Source organism: Chinchilla lanigera, unplaced genomic scaffold (genome assembly GCF_000276665.1).
Source record: "Chinchilla lanigera isolate Chin_1 unplaced genomic scaffold, ChiLan1.0 scaffold00016, whole genome shotgun sequence".
In the NCBI taxonomy this organism is placed as follows: Eukaryota; Metazoa; Chordata; class Mammalia; order Rodentia; family Chinchillidae; genus Chinchilla; species Chinchilla lanigera.
The window spans coordinates 10,119,357-10,140,580 of record NW_004955417.1 but is presented as its reverse complement, the minus strand read 5'-3'; the positions used below and the strand labels follow the sequence as shown (position 1 = coordinate 10,140,580).

The 21,224-nt window shown below is 37.6% G+C and overlaps 1 protein-coding gene across 1 annotated transcript in view; it reads right to left on the bottom strand.

The window, feature by feature from the left end:
- Positions 1-2,621: 2,621 nt before the first annotated feature.
- The window catches only part of Tmem67 (transmembrane protein 67), a 40,472-nt gene continuing 21,869 nt past the window's right edge, over positions 2,622-21,224 (bottom strand). Inside the window, exons 17-28 of the mRNA XM_005381797.2 lie at positions 19,226-19,324; positions 18,813-18,899; positions 17,508-17,607; positions 17,274-17,413; positions 15,315-15,455; positions 11,336-11,416; positions 10,662-10,778; positions 8,816-8,932; positions 8,605-8,709; positions 7,949-8,051; positions 4,610-4,752; positions 2,622-3,549 (exon numbers count right to left, since the gene is read on the bottom strand). Coding sequence (XP_005381854.1) covers positions 3,469-3,549; positions 4,610-4,752; positions 7,949-8,051; positions 8,605-8,709; positions 8,816-8,932; positions 10,662-10,778; positions 11,336-11,416; positions 15,315-15,455; positions 17,274-17,413; positions 17,508-17,607; positions 18,813-18,899; positions 19,226-19,324 — 1,314 coding nt within the window. The 3' untranslated portion in view covers positions 2,622-3,468. The remainder of the gene's footprint in view (positions 3,550-4,609; positions 4,753-7,948; positions 8,052-8,604; positions 8,710-8,815; positions 8,933-10,661; positions 10,779-11,335; positions 11,417-15,314; positions 15,456-17,273; positions 17,414-17,507; positions 17,608-18,812; positions 18,900-19,225; positions 19,325-21,224) is intronic.

Here is a 21,224-nt window from a genome sequence, read left to right as displayed (position 1 = left end):
TGTGGCTGGAAGGGCAATCTGGTTTCCGTGGGAGGAGTCCTTATGGCTTGAAGGGAAATCTCAATCATGTGAAGCTCGGCGGTATCCACAGACACCAGCGGACTGGGGAAATGGAGTGGGCGTAGCTGAATGTCCTGGAACTCTCTTAGCCCAGTGTCCTCACTCTTAAAGGCTACTGAGCCAGGCCAGGTAAACGCAGGGCCAATCCACCTTGTTTTGCCAACTTTTGATATTCCCTAAATGACTAGAATGCTTATGCACAGAGCTAAGGATTTGACCCAGAGTTTCACAAAATTAAGACCAAGTTTTGTTCTATTTTTGGTTACTACTGGGGATTTGCAGGCACAAGTAAGGAATCACAGCTTTTAGTAAAAACCACTCTTCAGTGCCTGCCTGCCTCAGAAGAAAACACAAGTCGTGCTTTTGATGAGTAACAGCGTAAGGGCCTGGGAGTTTGTCAGTCCCCTGTCCCTGTGGTGGTCTGTGTCATGACTATGTCACTTCGCCACCCTCCACCTGTGGCTGTGACCTCTACCATAGCCTTGTTGGTAAGGAAGAGAAGGCTCAGAATTCCTCTGGTTATTGAGATCAGTTTTCTGAGTTTTCATGCCATGGCATTTATTAACATGGTAGGAAATTTATTTTGAGGTCAATATTTTAAGGTCACATTTTAAAGAATTTCAATGCTCACAGTTTGTAACTGTTGCAAGCACTTTTTTTAATTTTTAATTTTTTAATGTTTTGTGATGCTACAAATTCAACCCAGAGCCTCAAACATGCTGGACAACCACTCTACCACTGAGCTACACCCTCCAGCCTCCTATTACAAGCATACTGGACTACCCTAGTCCTCACCACACCCCAAGTGGTGATCAGAGGGTACTACTTCCATTGCGGAGATACAGAACGAAGTTCTACGACGCCAAATCACTTAGTTTACCATCCCACAGCTCCCAACGGGAGCAAAACTCTAATCTGGATCCTGGGCTTCTTTTCCTAAATCTGCAGAATTTTCCGTGAAGTTCACCGCTCTTGCGTGTGCATTTAATTCCTGTCCGCTTATATTGGCCAATATTTCCAAACAAAAAGGACACATGCTGGGCTGTCGATGTAGTTCAATCGCACAGCACTCGCCTGGCATGCGTGAGGGTTCACTCCTCGGCACTGAAAGAGAAAAGACATGCCTTACGCTTGCAAGCCCTGGGGACAAGCCCTGTGGACGCCCCACAGGACCCAGTCTGGCCTTCTCCAAAAACAGTCAGGACAGCAGTGCCAGCCAAGCGAGCGTATAAATCTCTCAAAGCAGACGGGCTTGTCTGCAGGAATATGTGAGGGGCGGGTCTGTGAGTTCCTAAGGGCACCAAATACAAGGCAACCTAAAAGAATCTCTGGAGGATTTGTCTCATTATGAAATGATGATGAAATACAGCACATGTTTCTAGGTTACCAGTAAACTTAAGGATAGGTGTTTCAGAAACAGAAGTGCTGGGCCCAGTGGAACACTGTGTACAATGATTACAGGGTTTAAATTCGGCAGTGTGAACCGATGAGTCAGTGTTTGAAAATCAGAACACGCTGTTGTGTATCTAACCAAAATAAAAAGTAATACTGCATAAAATTAGAATGATTTTAAAGTGTTTTCTCTGTTTTAACTGATTGCTGAGCCAGCTCATCCTCTCTTTTGAAATTTACCAACAGTAGTAACTTTTCATGTGGAACAAAAGCTGCACTTCTTCCACATGCTTCTGAGTGGGTGGATTTTACATCTATGTCAGTACATCTGTGTTTTGCTACAGATTTTATAAGACACTGTTATATTGGGACTCTTGAGAAATTGGAGTTTCAAAGACTCAACTTATTAGCCTCCCCCTCTCTCAGTTGACCTCCAGGTTCAGCAAAAAGTGAAAGACGCGCGGTTGACAAAGGCTGAGAACCCAACCCCAATCGCGCTACATTCTTGAATGTTAGTTCATGAGATACACATTCGCCAAACAAGAAACAGAACCATCAAATTTTTATTATATATTTTCAGTTTAGAAATAAGAACAATATTTACATAGCATTGCATTTATTTATTTACATATCATCAATATAAAAAGCAATAAGAAGTATTGACTTGGGAGTTAAGAATTGTATTTTAAATATGCGGGTCTTTCAAGGACATGATATACCATGGAAAAGAATTATTAAAGAATATGTTGAGGAAAACAATGTGGAAAATTATTAGCTATATGGTTCTAAATTCACTTTAATATTTTCAATCCAATTTTTTTCCCTTATTTTAAATAGATCTCATCAACAGACAAATGCATAAAGAAAATGTGGTATATATACACAATGGAATATTATGCAGCCATAAAAAGAATGAAATCATGTGAATGGATGGAGCTTAAGATCACAATGTTAAGTGAAAGAAGTCACACACAAAAAGTTAATATTGGATGGTTTCTCTTATAAAGAAAATCCAAAGTATAAACAGATTAAAGAATAAAATAAAAGAAATGGTAGAAAACAAGGAAGCAGGCTTTTTGGAGACAGGAAGTGGATCAGAAGCAGGGGCAAGTGAGGAAGGTTGAGGAAAAAAGCGATCAATCAAAACTGATCAAGATTTGAGGTATATATGTACTAATTCCCCACAATGAATGAAATTCTTATGTATTGCAAACATATACTATAAAAAAGAAAACCCTACTGATTTATGAAGGCTCACTTTGCTTCAAATAGAACATGATATATTTTTACACCCTGTTATTTGCAATCTTTAAACATAATAGAACAAAAAAGAGTTGAAAAACAAAAAATATTAAGTAATTACAATGTATAAAAACTATAGTGGGAGAAATGTCACACATTGTAACACAGTAAGTGTAAACCACGTTAGAAATGTCACCCCCTTGAAGGAGGGCAGTGACGCAGTAATACAGGTGTGTGAGGGAATACATCTGTACCACTTCAGAAGACGTCTACTGTCAAACACGGTCAGCAATTACGGAAAGGCAAAGCGAGTCAGCAGTAATACAAGTCATAATTTCTAAGGAAACATGAAAGTACTTAAAATTTATTTAATCATAAATGTAAAAACAAATGCTGAACTGAAAACTAGTCTTAAACTTGGCATAAGTTTGAAATTAATGTGAAAAAATGTAGGCAAATGACAGTTTATGAAATGATCCATAGATGGCAACTATTTTGATTATCATTAAAAAATGTTATGTTGAAAGGAATATTTAGATATTTTTCTAGGTCATCAGTGTTTATCAGTAAATTAAGAACGATATACAATGGGAAGACAACATTTTCTACTATATTAAATATTTTCACAAGTTATAAAAATAAATATTTCTGTTGGTAAAAAGCAAAAACAAAAACAGAGTAATGTGCATTACAAGTTTTTAAAAATATGGCAAACCTGTAGCATGACCTTTTTGCCTTGACTGTCTGAAATCCTTTAGTTATCTAATCAGTAAATTAAATCAGAAATCTTTGATCCACCAGTGTTTTGCTTGCCAAATTCTTTTGTCCGACTGCATTACGGATAAATCTAAAAATCTGAAAAATTAAAACTACTGAGAATGAAATGAAATACAAAGAAAATTAAATATGTATGTACATCAATTAATATCTAAGTTAAATTAGCTAATTCTTTCAACTATTTTTATGTATGAGACATCTAAATTGTATAGTGATACACAAAATTATTTCAAGACTAATTTCACCTTTCATAATATCAAAGCAATCTTTCTATTTACAACATGATTTTAGAAACCTCTCATGTTCACAGGAATACACTTAAATATTAGAAAAGGCAACTCTTTTCTAACTCTAAAAGCTAAGGAAATATCACAAGAATCTACTTGGTAGAGACAGAATTTGTTCACAATTGTCAGCCTTTAACAAGGCCTAAGAAATTACATCTGAATGACCTGTGTACTTCCTTGGCACTGTGGAGAATATATGGATGACTATTAATAACAACGTTTCAAGAAGCACAGACTTGCCATTTCTTGAAATCTCCATTTCAGAGATTTCATTCAGTTTTTTATTATCCGTATGAGAAAGGATGTGGGAGAGTTACAAGCTAAAAGGACTTCCAGGGCTGAGCCCTGAGTTACAGCTCCAGGGATTGTTTTTTCGTTAAGAATGACTCTTAAATTATTGTTTCTTTTTGGTATTAGGAGACAGGCAGTTAAGTATCCTCCTACCAGATTTCTTTTTTTTTTTCTTTTTGAGACAGGGTCTTCCTATGGAGTTCAGGCTGGCCTTGAGCTTACTATGTAGCCCAGGCTGGTCTGGAACTTGCAACGATCCTCCTGCCTCCGCCTCCCGAGTGCTGGGATTACAGCTATGCACCACCACACCCGGACAGATTTCTTTCATGTTTGCTCAAGCAATTTCTGCCCTCAGCTAGACTGCAGTGTATGTCCCACTGACCCCAAGGACAGAGGGCAGAATGTGGCCAGTTGCTGTTACTCCTTTTTTTTGGTAGAGTTAATCATGTTCTAAACATTTACCAATACTTACTGTAAGTACCTATTACTCTCGGCTATGAAAATAAATATCTACTTCCAATATATCTCTTATAAAAGAAGCAGGAAAAATTTAAATTTACCTCTTGTTGCAGGTACGTGAGGAAGGCTGCTAACACGAAGTTCTGGCAAGCCAAATCCACGACAGAGAAGAACAACAGGTCGAAAATAAGAAGAGTGGCCTCATTTCCATAGTACAGCACGCTGCTGAAAGAGTAACTTTCATCTATGAAAAACATTTTAGACATGTTAGAAATTTTAAAATGGAACAAAGCTGTGATAAATTTCTGGTAATAAAATTCGGGTATTTAAAAATAGCATATTAGAAACTATTACTACATACACTATGTTATGATTTGTACAAAAAAGAAACAAAAGCTACTAAGATTTAATAATCCCAATAGGTTAGTCAAAGAACTTATAAAAACTCCTAAGACACCGTTTTAATGTTAGAACTAAAGATCAGTAATTACTAATAGCATAAATATATGCCTAAGACTAGTTAATGAATACCTTTTCTCTATTTCTTTATATAACTAAAGGCTAAATTAATCTTTAAAAGATTTTTTAGGAAGAATAATTATAAATCAAAACACAGCCAGGCATAGAATAGCACAGATTGTTCTAGAATTCCTGCCTCAAATAGCCTCCCTAATGTTTTGCTCCAAGTCTCCTAATGTCTGTCTCACTCAGCAAGTGGGTTGTATGCTTTCTGGGAGGTGAACCACCTGTAAAAAAGACCTGTTGAACACTTTCCCTGGGGTGGCTGAGGGCAAGTCCACCTGTATAAATCCTACACAACATTTCTGGTAGGTCCAGAGAACCACTGACGCCACCACGGAGACTCATGAGGATCCTGTTTTATCCGAGGGGATGTCTGGGTTGAGGTAATGTTCTCTAAGCAGGGTGCTAGGTACGGAGACATACTCATTTTGTGAAGTTCACTGCCCCGTCAGCTATATCCTTACAAAATATGTACCTCTCCGGGTATATTAAATGTGTATATGTAAGGAAAATAAACCTGTTTGACATGCTCTCCCTGGGTGATCTTCAACACTGCTCCATCAACGACTCCATGTGACGGCAACCGCCTAGCTTTTGTGTGCTTTTACTTTCTCCCCGCATCTGGCCCCTTATAGTTAAAGCCTTACTACATATCACTTCGTAAAAGTCCCCAAAGTACCTCAAGATACAGCACAGTCAAACTTAACTCACCCTCTTTCCATCAAAACCTCTTCCTCCCTCTGCACTCCTTGATTTAGAGAAAGGCACCACTATAACCGCTTCGTCACAGAAAAAAACTGAGTAATTTTTGTGTGCTCCTTTTTGTCTGAGATAGGGGTGTCACTAATGTTGCCCAAACCTGTGTTTCCAAGTAGCCTGCATCACAGGCCGTGCCCGGTTGTCTAATCCTTCTCTCCTACCTCTTTGTTCCCTTAACCTCTTTGGCAGTGCTTTCTTCTCTGTGCACATCCCTACTCCCCTAGCTCATACTCTCATCATCTCCTGATGCAAATGAGAACAGACAAGCTAGGAGGGGGAAGGAAGATACGAGAAGGAAGAGCAAAGCAAAAGGAACAGAAAAAAGAAACAGAGAAGAAGGTACAATGAAGATGACTGCTATTAGAAAGCAAAACAACAACCCTGGCTGTCTACCATCATGTAATGGCTAGTCCGGGTGGCGAACCTATGGCATGCATGTTATTTGTTTTTCTTTTAAGATAAAAGATGTTAAAGTAAAAAGACAAGACAACAACAACAAAAGATGTTAATGTATGAGCTGATTTTTCTAAACTAAAACCTCAGTATTCAGGTTTAATTGCAGCGTCAGTACTCTGAGGTAAATAAGTGAGTTTTAGGTTGTGGTTTGAGCGCTCATCTCTGAAAGGTTCGCCATCTAGTTTCTACGTGGTAATGCTAGAAAACTTTTAGATGGTTATACTTAACTTTATGAAAAAGGTATTAGAATTCAGAAAAGTTAAGCCATTTCCTTGAGTTCACAAAACTAGTAAATGGTAGTGAGATTTTTAATACAAGACCAGAAGATTCTGGATGCTTTACTTTTAATGATGAAGTTCATCTCTTTAACTCAACCTGAACCACGCTGCCACAGTAACTGACCCAATTTATAAATCAGACCTGCTTAGCAGAACTCAATGCCATGCATGTTCATGGCTTTCAAATTTTGTTCGTTTTTGTTTTGCCAGCATCAGATTTTTCAAACTGTGTTGACCATGTATCTCTATCAGAACAAAATGCTGAGATACACTCCCATAGTAGATACACTTTATTAGTCATTATTCTGCATATTAAGCATTTTTAAAAATATAATAAATTGAGAGTGATAGAATTACAGATATAAAAATGGTCATTTTAGTATTTTCTTCTCACACCTCCATCAATCAACCTATACATATCTGGTGGGGAAAAATTTTTAAAAAAATAAGATGCTGGAAATTTTGGAAATGCCGGGTCTACAGGACAAGGCAAACTGAACTGGGCCAGGTGTCAGACAAGGCCTGTGCGGCACCGTCAGGGCCTTCCCCTTCCCAGCACTCTCCCACCGTCCACCTCACGCCAAATACACGAACCCTGTGTAAACACAATGCACGCTGCACAGATTTTTGAATCTCTGTTCACCTTCTGCACAAAGGTCTTTGCCTCTTTCCTTTCTTCCCTTAACCCTCTTGTTTGGCAGATAAGTACTTATTTTTTAAGATCCTCTTCCAATTTCTGCATGTTACCTTTGCTGGCAGGTTTTAATTGTCCTTCTGTCCCTGGCATTACTTGTGCTCACACAGACTTCTACCCCAGCACACTCCATGTACTGCTCCTTCATAGTCTACCTAACTTGATACCAAGAGGAGGACCTTGGTTCATGTCTCCCAGGCCTGGTGCAACATGCGTGGATAAATGCCGTCGGAGCCAGGACATCCGTTATACCTTTTACCTTCTTACCAGCCGATGCAACAGGTTACCAGTCACACTACCAATGACACATGTGCTATCTTTTTACTGGTGAAACAACCTGGCTTAGTCACTGTTTCTGTCAAAATATCGGTGACTTTGAAGAAGTGGGACAAAATAAAAAATCAGATGTCAAGGATTAATCCCGTTATCCTAACGTTTCCTTAGTTTGCCAACAGATTAACATTCCAATAAAAATTGGTCTTATTATCTCTTCAATGTGTGCTGAGGATTCTGAAATTCAGCTTTTTACTTTCTTCTAGAGTCATTTATATATTTTGTTTTTTCTACCAACCTACTAAAATAAAACACAACTACTACAGTTCTGAGACTGAGTTCACTATGCTTCCTTTGTTTTATATAAAATTATTAAAAAAGGAAAAATAACTTGTAAGTAGTTTCCCCTGAAACTTTGAAAATTGTAATAAAGTTCAGCAAAGGGATTTGAAAGATACCATTATAGAAGATGCTTTTTTCCATTGGTTCCATGAATTCCATCCCAAGAATTCTTTCAAGAAGCAACTTATCTTTTATGAAGTAATCCATTTCCTTATGAACCTAATATAAGAAGACAGTCATATAAAAAATGAAAGCAAAATAAACTCTTTCGAAATAATGCAAAAATCAGAAGGGGAAATGAAAAATAAATCGAACACAAAGAAAATCTGCTCTGCAAAATAAATTTACCACACTAGGATTTATAACAAAATTTTCCTTATGATTACTTTAAATTTTAAATGTCAGTAGGTTTTAGGGCTAGATATACTGAAAACTGATGTATGCTTTTCAGGAATATAAGCATAGCATAAGAATTTCAATAATGAGCCACACAGTCATATTTTGCTAACAAAATTCTAGCAGACACATTTCAAAGGAATCATCATTTGCTAATAGACACATAAAAGAACCTTCCTTGACCCCTAAACCACACTTGTTGATGTCTATAAGTACCTTTCAGAATCTATGATTTCTAAGTATTAAATTTGACAGACGAAAAGGGAGTGGGAGCAGTTCACTGACTTGGTTGACTAACTATAAAACCGACACTTCCACCTTACTTTTTCAAGCCTGCATTTGGCCCTGGCTTAGATGTAAATGTCGTTATACGTACGTGATCGATGAAAGAGCCAAGAAATTTATTCATCGCATGATACGCTTTTATACTCTGCTCAAAGGTACTTGCTGATGAACTCAGTAGTCTAGCAGGGCCATTTTTCTAATAGAAAAAAGAGAAGTGAACAAACACAACACACCTTATGTTCTTGATATTTAAGTAACGTTAAATACGGGCAAAATACACCTGAATTGCGCTTCATACAAACCCTTGTTAGTGTCTCGTGAATCCTGTCATAGTGCTGTCTCATTTGGCTGGAAACTGCGATTTGAAAAGTCTGGCCGTCTGTGTTGGGTACCAAACCTCTTTGGCTACACAAATTTTCCTGAAGTTAAAGGATTTAAATCAAGATCGAGGTTACAAAAAAATGCCTGTCTCAAAAGCAAAACACATTTTTCTTTTAGATGGTATCACAAGATTCAGAAGCCAAGTGAAATTTATTGAACTGTATTTGAGACAAAGATTACAACATGATATCAAGGTCCCATTCCTCTCCAGATTTTACTAATTTCTATTTTATTCTGGTTCACATTTCCCCCGTGGTCTTCATATCATCTCCTTTACTTTGCTCTACTTTGAAAAAATAAAAAATACTAAGAGTCAAGCATGGTGGTGCATGCCTGTAATCCTAGTGCTGTGGGAGACTGAGGAGGAGAATCATAGTTTCAAGCCCACCTGGGCCTCAGTGAGCCCTTGTCAAAACAAAAAATTTAAAAAATGGCTGGAGATGTAGTTTACGTGAAGACCCTGGGTTCTATCCCCAGTACCACGCACACATACAAAGTTCACTGTATACTGAAATTGTTACCTTTCTTTATGATTAACATGATTGCTCTTTAATGAATGCCAGAAAGTCTACTCTTAGAATGCTTTTGTAATTGTAAATGGTTTCTTGTTTTCTAAACACTTAAGATACTTTCAATCAGAAAGTAGTGATGCATGACTGAACAGTGAATTGTACTGACCAGATACCCAGCCCAGGTCTCCTCAAAGAGTTAATATCGACAACCATAAACATCTAACACTTTGACCTGCCCCACCACCTGACCTATAAGTACAGCATAAAATTGGGATCACACTCATTCTTCATATCTTGAGCAATTCTCTAAGTCATTACGTATTCTGTAAAACATGATTTTAACATCTACTTAAGATTTCACTATACAAGCAAATGAATTTAATTCACAGTCTCCAATTTTTATGTTTTTTTCGCTTACCAATGACCTCTGTGATAAAGATCTTGAATCTAATAAGCTGTTCCTATTGCTAACTTTCCCTTGAGTTAAATTCATAAAACTAATCAAAGATTATAAACTCTTAAAAAGCTCTTGGTATACACTGTTCAAAGGCTTTCCAGAAGGTTTTTAAAAATTTACCCTGACATCTGTGGGTGCCAATTTCACTGTCTTTGATACTGTTAAATATTACCTTTTTAAAAAAAAAGTTTGCTAGTTTTAAGAGGAGTTATAGATTTAGTTTTTTGATTATGAGTTACAATTTTTTAGAGGTTTATTAGTTTCTTCTGTTTTATTGTTTTTTAAGCCTTTTGTCATTTTCCTGGTGTTTAAATTTAGTGTTTTCTTACCACCTTGTATAATTTTCAATTTTGTCATCAATAGACCTATCATATTTGTTATGAGCATTTGCCCTCTTTTATTTATTATTGTTTGATATAGATATATACTATATTAATAAAGTAATATCAATTAATATTCTTTTGGTGCTTTCTATTTTTTATGCTTTTAATATCATTCCTCAATCTAAAATATTCTTTTCTAGGTAATTCTGATCTCCTTTTTCTAACTTACAATTTCTTCTACTTTATTCTTAAGGAAGAACTTTCCCTCCTGTGTCATTTGTTTACTCTGAAATATAGTTCATATAGGAACTGCAGGATAATATAGATTCTCTATACCTATGTTCAAGGTAATCAGTTGGTATCTTAGCAACTTTCTAAAATGACTCATTAGGGTTATTTTAAAAAGTATCATAAATCCTAGAATAAGAAAAGTCACCTCCCAACTTAAAAACAAAAAGATAAAATTCATTCATACCGCTTCTCTTTTAAGATTCATATTCATTTCTTCCATATTAGTATCGGCATGCCCATGTATTGATCTGCCATGAATGTAATATCCAAAACATTTGTGGGATAACAAAAACACTGATATCTATGAAAAAAGAAAAGAAAAAGAAAACAGCAATTCATCTACAAAATAACAAGTTTTTCTTAAAATTCTTTCCTTTCTCCCAAAATAATGAGGATTGAACTCTTGGAAATATATAAAAGGAGAATAATGTAATGAAGGATTTTTTTTTTTTGGTACCAGGAATTGAACTCAGGACCTTGCGTTTGCCAGGCAGGCGCTTGTGCTGCTGAGCTATCTCCCCAGCCCAAGGATAATTTTTAAAAGTAAATGGGCAGGATGTTAAAAGTATTTTCCAAGAAAGGAAGAAATTTTTGATATATAAAAAATTTTTCAAGGACTATAGGATGAATGAACTATTTGGCAGCATAAGCAATTTATAAAGAAATACTGCAAATAAAGCAAAACAGGTGGTGGGTATTAACTTCCAGCTCATATAAGTGTTTCTGGAATTCACAGCCAGTAAGAACTAGACTAAAAAACCCAATCACACCGAATCCCTTTTAAAGGCTCTCTCAATATATTAATGACCTTTAAAAGGGAAAAGTAACAGTTGCAAGACAAAGGCAGGAAGTACTTACGTTACTCACTGAACATAAATCAACAAACTGTCGAATTTTATCCTCTATGAATCTCTCATAAAAGCCAGCAAAGAACATGATCTGAAACATTAAGGCAAATTCATGCTTTTAGGATTTCAATCTTCTTTTATAGTCACACTGTAGTATTTAAGAAAAAGAGAAGTTTAGCCAAGAACACAGTGGCCTCTAACGGTTCCGATGGGATAAAATCTACTTGTCGCTTCTGACTCTACCAGCAGAGGAAGGAGGACTTTGGAACTGTGCTAAGTCACTTAGAGCCCATTCTGATCTTTTATTTTTTTTGAGACAGGGTCTTGTTATGCAGCTTCAAATTCTCAATCCTTCTGCCTCAGCATCCTGAGTGCTGGGCTGACCGTTGTGTGCCACAATGCCCAGTCAATTTTGAATTTCTGTTTGTTTTGCTTTTTGAGACAGATGTTGCTGTATAGCCCAGGCTCGCCTCACACTCATGGTGATCCTCCCCCGTCAGCCTCCTAAGTGCTGGGATTGCAGGCATGCACCACCATGCCTGGTTCTCCATTTTGAATTTTAAATATTTATCTGTATTATTAAAACAAGGTAAGACAACTATGTGGGAAGAAGCAAAGGTCTTTTTAAAATGTAGGATAAACTAATGCATTAATGGCCAGATTTATGTCTTATTTTGGAAGGTTGCTCATCTTCTAAATACCCAAAGACTTCAGAAAACTTTCTGCTGTTCCAATAATCTGACAAAATAGCACATAAAAATTATGTATTTAGTTTTCTAGTTTGACTACAGGTAATACACTAAGTGTTCACACAGAGTGGTTGCAAGTGTTAATAACAATACTTGAAAGAAAAAAACATGTTTCCCCCAGCACTTTGCACTGAGCTATGATTCCCAGCCCTTTGTCATCTTTTATTTTGCGATGAGGTCTTGCTAAGTTGCTAAGTTTCCTAGGTGGGCTCGAACTTGCATTCCTCCTGCCTCAGCCTCCCAGAGTGCTGGAGTTACATGTGTAGGCCGCCAGGCCCAGCTGGAATTTTTTTTTAATTTTAAAGAGAATAAAAAAAGAACATTAAAAATGATACAGAATTTCAAAACAAGATGATAGGAAATCAATGGTTATTATATTGCATATTGTTATCTTCAATGTAGCTGTTCATATTACCAGCTATAGGCATGCAAAAGTGATAAAAAAAATTAAGCACTGACTGCTCCTTTCAATAAACCAATAGAACTTAGAAGTACAATTATCTTAGCTATCTTGTGTGTATATATATATATATATTTTTTTTTTTTCCCTTCCTTCTTCCTTTTCCCCTTTCTCTCATCCCAGTTCTTTCCTTTTGAGTAGTTTCTTCCCTTTTGCACTATCTATTGTACATTTTGGGTTTTATTTACTCTTTCAGGTTCTTACACTAGGGAGACAAAATGATGTTTACGCAGGTGAGTCTGATTTATTTCACTTCTGAGTATGGTCTCTAGTTGCATCCATTTACCTATAAAGGCCTCGAGTTTATCTTTCTTTATAGCTGAGTAATACTCCATTATATAAAAATACCATAATTTTAAAAATAAAAAATTTCATGTTGTAGATACGTTTCAGAGAAAGCTAATACTTCCTAAACACTGTCCTAATTCCTAGGCTCTACTCCCTGTACTTCTATTGACCTGGTGACCTCAGGTCCCTGGTGAGCCTCTTCACAGCACTTGTCGAGTTCTTATTACAGCATAGCCATGAGCTCCAGAAAATGCGTTCACACATAGGAATAAGGGAATTCACACAAGTTGATGATGATGATGATAATTATTATCACTATTATTACCTTTGAGACTGGGTCTCCCTATGTAAACCAGGCTGACCTTGAACTCACTACGTACTGTGGGCGGCTTCAATCTTGCAATCCTCCTGCCTTGGTCTCCCGAGGGCCAGGCCTACACGTGTACGTCACCAACCCTGGCTATCCCAAATACTTCACATGCATATTTTTAAACCCCTCTGAAGAACGTGAAAAACAGCAGCAAAGTTTAAAAATTTAAGGATACCACTGAAAAGTTGAAGATGCTGGTTTTAGGGAAATGAAAGGAGTGAACGGTAAAGCCTGGCTGATTATTACAATCTAGAAGAGTTTAGGCACAGTTCTGAAAATATAACAGGTCTTCAAAGGAACTCACAAGACACTCGAGGAATAAACACTGACAGGCTTAGAACACTGCCACAGAGAGAAATGATTTCCTGGCAGTCTGACAGCAAAGGAAGAAGCAAAGGGGGACGTTAGACAGTGGCACCCACCATGCGATAAAGTTGTGGTCAAGGAGATATCCGATGGCACTTCTGAAAGACTCTTAGAGACAGGACAGAGAATGTCTCTGTTCCAGTAATAGATGGAATAATAATAGACAGAATAATAGACGGAACAGAGACATTGGAATAACAGACGGAAGTGTCCTGCCACAGAGCTGAACAGCAGGCTCCTGGGGCCTGATGACACCCTTGCACCATCGTTCTAGCCCTGCACTGCGCAGCTCTGCTCTTCCTTTTCTTGGAAGAGATAAGGTTCTCTTTATTTCGGCCCCTCTATCTATTTTGCTTTGTTTTTGTTATATTCAACTGAATATGAAAAGCTCCCAATGGTGTTCCTTTAAATTCTCTTCAATCAGACGAATCTGATAGAGTCACAGAACATGCTGGTGTGCGTACAAAGCATTTCCTTGCTATTACATCACTGGTAAGCATCAAACCCCACCCTCTCAATCCCATCTAACTTCAAGTTCTAATTTCTGTTTGTCTTCCTATTCTGGGTGACAGCTCTTCCTCACGAGCTTTATCCTTGTACCTTCAATTGTGGACAAATGTCATTAATTAAAAATAAAGTTAAGCTTACAAAGCCCATGCTTGGGTTATAAAATGCCACCTGGATCTACTCTATTGGAATAAGCTTTCGGCGGCTGTGCTCTCTCGCACATGTGGCCGCCCTCACGCTGCGGACTGTACTTCTCTTCCTACTTTCACTTGGCCCAACCTCGCTCTGCACAGTCGGTTTTTTTTCCCCTACCTTTAATAAATCTTTGCTACTGTTTGAAAAAAAGAAAAGAAGAAGCGCTCTTAAAAGAACTTTAATACTAAAAGGTCCTTAGAAACAGGCTGTTTGGGTAAATACTAGGCAGGGAATAAGAAGCTAAACCTACTCTTTCTAGGGGCTCCATTTTATTTGGTGAGTATAACAGTTAAAGGAAGCTTTAATCAAACAGAAAAACTCTTTCTGTTCATGTGAGAAGCTGAAAGCAAGAGAAAGAAGTGCACGTTAGAGTTTTTTCCTTTCACTGTTTTAACTTTAACGAAAGAAAAATAAGCACAGAAGAGACCTTGTACCAGAGCCATGAGACACTGAAGTGGAAAGAATTTACTTTTAGCATCAGTCATTCGGTACATACTTCAGGGGAAATTCTCCAAGGGTTACTAGCAATCTGAGTGAGATTAACGATATATAAATACAGGTAAAAAAATAAGCTATGCTACAAAGGAAAAGAAAATGCGTAGAGTAGCATGGCTGCCACTGCAGTTACTGTTCAGGGGTGCCTGCGCTACCGAAGTTGTAGCATCTGACAGACCCTTCAGAGGCCACGACTCACAAGAATGAGAACTCTGACATCAAGCTGCCTGCGTTCAAATTCCAGGTCTGCCAATTCCTATAGCTGCACGACATGTAATTATTTACCTACCGGTGCCTCAAGTTTCCTCACCTTAAAAGGAGGATGCTAACAGAACTATCTCCAAGGGCTAATTAGGTAAAGATGAAGTAGTTAATATGTGTAATTAACGGATTAACATGGTGTCTGGATTATACTATAATATAGGAATTAGCTATTATTCCTGTTGTTCTTGTCGCTTTTTTGCTGTGAAGTCAGGATATGGCCAATAATTTGAAGTAATCAATATGTACGCAGAGTTATACAGAGGCAGTGTTACTTAAAAGTACAATCTCTACTTACCTGTGCAACTCCAATGACTAGCCAAAGAGCGGCAGATACAGCATACCTCAGTATGCGGCTGTGAGGAGGCACGTAGCTAGACGGGCTTCTAGAAAGACTAGAGGATGAGTCCATTAACGCTAAGTTCTTGAATCCCACAATCTGAGGTAAAAAGGAAAACTAATTTAAGCAAACATGGATAAAGAAAACGCTTCTACACTGCAAATGGAATATTCCTCTACTTCTCACCTAAAAAAAAAAAATCAAAGTTTACAAATGGTAGAAAATCTAGATAAAAATAATTACAGTATTTTAATTAGAAAGCAGCCTTTAAAAATATTTAGTTAGGGCATTCATTTTTTTTTTTTCTCAATTGACTAGAGGCCAAATACAATTATTTTGCCCTTACACTGACAAAACGTGAGCATTTCTGTTAGGAGAAGAAAACTTTCTTCAGTAAACTACTAATAAACTAACAACCAACCAGCAGTTCATGAGTATTTAACATGTGCCATGTACTATGCTAAATACTTTTTATACTTTAAAATAGTACATTCCAAAATATCTTTGGAAGAATATACCTTCTGGTTAATAAGTTTGGTCTGTATGTTACATTCACTTAACTGAATCTGACCCTTGTAGAATAAAGGCTTTGAGAAGTTTTCAGGAAGGTTTCTGTATGATTTTATTGAATATAGTGTTTTATAAACTTAATTGACTAGCAAACTTCTTTTTCATGTAATACTTTTTAAAGTCTCCTCAAAAACTCTTAACACTATCACAAAATATCCTTGAAATATGAGGTAATAGATATGTTAAGTAGCTTGATTTAGCCATTCCACAATGTATATATGTATTGAAAATGCTTATACTATAAACATGTTACAGTATTTACTTGTCAGTTTAAAGAAAAGCACTCCCTAGACTGAATTTGGAAGTACTGTAAATAGCACACACATTCTCTACCAGTTTTTTTGTTTTGTTTTGTTTTTTCCCATACCGGGAATCAAACTCATGACCTTGAGCTTGCCAGGCAGGTGCTGTGCCGCTGAGCTAAATCCTCAGCCCCTCTTCTACCAGTTTTAAAAATGGAAAGAAAAGGGGAAAACAAAGGATGACTGAGGTAGAGAATCCCTGAGCAAATCTGTTGCCCCAAACATGTTTTCATGTCAGTCTCCTGCCTAATACAGAATATGTCTTTTGATAGTTCAAACAACGTCCAAGAAATAACTGCAAATTCACCCTTCAGTGTCTCATTCAGCTGTAGCCCTTGCTTTTAGCTCAGAGCATAGTCCAAAGAGGGTGTCTGGGAATAAATTTTTGAAAAAAAAAATCTACCTTATAAAAATAGTAGTTCTAATGTAAGGGTGAGCATACAGATCATGGGGAGAGAGGGATTTTTCAAAACATAGATACCTAGGCTCACCTCAAAGTCATTACATCACATACTCTCTAAGGGCGAGGAGCATAGGTTGTTTTGTTTTTCAATACAAAAGTTCCCCCAGTGATTCTGATACAAACTACTGGTTTAAAAATCTCCTTTTGCACCTAGAGTGGTCAAATTCATGGAAACGAAAAGTAGAAGGGTGGCTGCCCGGAGCTGGGGCGAGGGGGAAGGAGCCATGTGGAGAGCTGCGTTCAAGCAGTTTCAGCTTTGCAAAATGAAGAATTCTAGTGATAGTGGTGAGGGGTCTGCGCAATGAATAATGAATTATACATTTCAAAACAGCTAAGTAGCAAGTTTTTCAAGTATTTCACTATGATTTTTTATTTTAAAAGTTTCTTGTTTTGTTTCATGGGAAAAAGAGGAAAAGGAAGAGGTCACCACAGTTTTTTTATAAGTCACTCCTCATTAATGTCTTGATAACTATGTTTAAACCTGTAAAAAACTCTTCCATTGTCATGAAAACTAGCTTGGAATTATACAAACATTGATAAGGCTCCAACAAGTTGCATAGAGTTATATCAAGCACTGTATACCTCCAAAAAGAAGAGAACAGTAAATACTTGAAAAAGTGGATTAATTTTTCTCACAGTCTGAATCTCATTCCATTCATTTGCCACAAAATATGTCCTCCAAATGCTTACGGGAACAGTGGCACTCCGCACACCACCCTCACCTGGTCAGGGACAGAAAACGAATACAAGCATTGCATCTCCTTTGCTCTATAAGAGTAGCAAAAGAATTCTGGCGTAAATGTTTATTTCCATTACCTTCAACAGCTTTAAGAACTTTTCCTTTAGGCCGCTCCCAATCAATGAAGAATATATCTATTGTCATCTGGGATATGAGTTTATGCAAAAACTGCAGAGCCTGAGAACACATAATGCAACTGAAAGTACCAGTGTTAAGCTTGCCTATGAAACCAGTATCAATTCTTTAAGAAACATACTGTAATCATAAGAGAATGTAATTTTTACAAGTGACTTCACATAAAGCTATAATACCATTGGGGGGCAGGAGGAGCTCACCAAATAATCTGGAATCTCCAAATTCACAAAACTGCCATACTCCTATAAATTTGCCTTCCCTTTTCCCTTCTCTCTTTAAAATAGGACTATGAGAGAAGTGGAGAAACCCTCCCTCTTCCCCGTAGGAACCTTGCCTCACTGACGCTCTTTCCAGTTCTTACGGATCATCTGCTCCTTGATAAGTAAAAATACATTTTCAACTGTGACCTTAATTAAATTTCAGAATGCTCTCACTATCTTTTTTTTTTTGTCTCCGGTACTGAAATTTCAGATTTTAATAAATAGGTCGTGGAAACACATCTTTCTCATTTACGGGAACAGTGTGTTGAAACTGAGGCATCCTTCTCAGTAGATGCATCACCGACCAAGCGAAGGATAAAAGCTAGGTATGGGAGGGAGACTCTCCCCGAGGAGCTCTTACGTGTACGGGACCAGCTGACACCTGCCCATCACGGAACAATGGCAAGATTTCTGCCAGGGGTATGTACAAAGCTTCACGTATAGGGACAGTGAACACTAAAGCTGGGCAGGTGTTGGACTAGGAAGGAGAGGAAAGGAATACAGAGTAGGGAGAGAGAAAATAACTTCTATGATTTCAGTACTTTAACCCTTGGCGAACAAAGAGGGTCACACTGTGAATGCATCACCAGACTTAAAGAAAGTTATATACTGAAATATCACTTTATCAAATTTGCTACAACTCCTGAGAATGCAGACACATTTACAGGTTTTTTGAAAAAAAAAAAAAAAAAATCTATTTAGGAAAATTGTTTTGAATGAACTATTATAAATACAAACAGACTTTCTACGTAAGTCTGTTTGTTTTTTTTTTTGAGACAGGGTCTCACTCTGTAGTTCAGGCTGGTCTTGAACTTACTATGTAGCCCAGGCTGGCCTCAAACTCACAGTGATCCTCCTGCCTCAGCCTCCCAAGCGCTGGGATTATAGGCATGCGTCACCATGTCTTGCTGGAAAGCATTTGAATTTTAAAGACTTACAGGTTTATCAGCAGGCCTTTGAAGTTCAGTCCCTGCCTTTGAAACTTACTTTCAGAGCAAAAGCACATCCCACGTAAGTCACGAAGCGTTCTTCCTGAGCTGGCACTGGCAGCAAAACAGAGACAGACTTCTGCGCCTATGACAAAATTACTTGGTCAACAAAGTCATACAAGGTTTTTCCTAAACACAAGTTACAAGCTGAAGACAGAATAAAAGAGGGAGATAGTGATATACTCAATAAATGCACACGCAGGGAACAGGGGGTTTAAGGTTTGCTTCAAGGCTTTTTGTGCTGCTGGGGATCTAACTCAAGGTCTTGCGCACACAAACTGTACGTCCAGGCAAGCCTCAAGACTCTTGGCCAGAAATGCCCCCAAGTACAAATAGTTCCCTTTTACTATAAAAAACACTTACCAGTTACTTATATATTAGCATTGAAGTTAAATTCAGAAACTCACTTACTTTGAAGAAAATAAGCCAATAAAGACCTGTTCCCATTGTGATGATAAAAAAGACATTGGCCAGATCACCAGCATAGAACACCAAGAATTTCATAACTGTCTGCAATTTAAGAAGAAGAATTACAGCTGTTAAAGCCTCCAGCTATTTACCACTTTTAGCAACATTATCACTTTTAATAATGTATCCTCCACCCATGTTCTCAAGCCTGAAGCCCTGTTGTATGTATCCATGCATTACCCAGGTAGAAAGACACTGAGCTCCTACAGCGACCATTTGGATCCTTACTGTTCATTCCATTCCAGCAGCCTCTGTCTCCTTTCAAGACTTCTCATCTTTCTCTGTGTGACAAAGTGGAAACTGCTCCAAATCTTAGCTGGGAAGCCCCCTCCCAATCTATCCTCTACACTTTTACCAGCCTTAGTTTTCTAAAATGTAAATGTTACCGTGTTATTCCCTTTCTTAAAAATATACAAGGACTCCTCCTTAAAACATATATTCTTCATCCCCCAGGTCTTTCACATCGTGGACCAAAGTTCACTTTTTATTCATCTTCAGCTGCTGGTTCCCACCACTTCACAATGAACCAGTCCCCACTTCCAACTGAAACGCTTTGTGGAATAAAACAGGCACTGATTTATCAAATATTCTTTCTCCTCTCTCCTGCGAACTCTCGCGAGCTCTGAGGGTATAGCCTGGGCCTGTTTGCTTATCACCACGGGCCTGGTACCAGGAAGTGGGCCAGCTACTCAGGTACTCAGCCCGCAGAGATGGCTGTGGAATGAACAGATAACCAAATTCATGCTCACTTCTCTGGGAAGCCTTTCTTGACTTCCTGGAACAGTAAACTTTAGCTATCCTGCTCTGATTTCTTAGCTCACTGGCTTTAGAGTAGAAGACACTCTCGTTAAACAATTACTGTGTAGCTTTCCTCCTGCTTTTCATTAGTAAAATAGAAAGAAATCATAACTTTGGCTGAGTTGTAAAATATGAGAAGAAAATTCAATCGCTGCCTCAATTTCACCACATATAAAACTGGAATTAAACGATTAAGACTTCATAGAACCATGGAAAGGATGAAATGCATTATTTATGTGAAGCTTAAAAATGTGCCTGGTACTCAGTAGGTGTTCAGTAGATGTTAGATAATTTTTAAAAATTTAAATGAAAACTTAAACTATAAAGTTAAATGGCACAAAATGTAGAGAGAGTATCTCTGATGTTGAGATGGGAAGGTTTTCTTAAATAAGATATACTAAAAGCAAGTAACATAACATGAGAAAATACTCAGATATGATAAAATCAAAATTTAAAGTTTCTTTTAAACAAAGGACTATTTGCATATAAATAATAGATCATTTATTTAGAGAAAATATCATAAGATCAAAAATCAAAAACAGATTCATAATTAGAAAATACAAACTCCTACAAATAAAAAAAGAAAAAGTGAAAACCTAATGAAAAATGGGCAAGGGATTTAAACAGGTAGTTCACAGAAAAGGGGAAATCCAAATGATTAAAATGCATATGAACAATAACAAAAGGAATGAAAATGAGATCTGCTAGGTATGATAGTGCACGCCTGTAATCCCAGAGCCCTGGGAGGCTGAGGCAAGAGGATCACAAATTGAAGCCCAGGCTGGGCAATTTAGTGGGATCCTGTCTCAAAATTAAAAATAAAGAAAAGGGCTGGGGATACTGGATCACACAGTAAAAGGCACTGGGTTCAATCCCCATGAAGAAGAGATCAACGACATATAAATATACACCACCGAAATTCCCCCGCCTCCAAAAATGGAAAGGTTGCAAACATATCAAGTATTGGCAAGACTGGCAGAACAAAAACAGCCAGAAACAGGAGCGGCCCTGTCAGGGAAGCATGAAGCTCAGCACGCACTGTGGGAAGAAAATGAGGTGTGGATTTACTCTATGACCCAGCAACACCTCTCCTAGTTCTACCCCAGAAAAATTCAAGGTAATTATCTTACTCATCCTCTAGCTG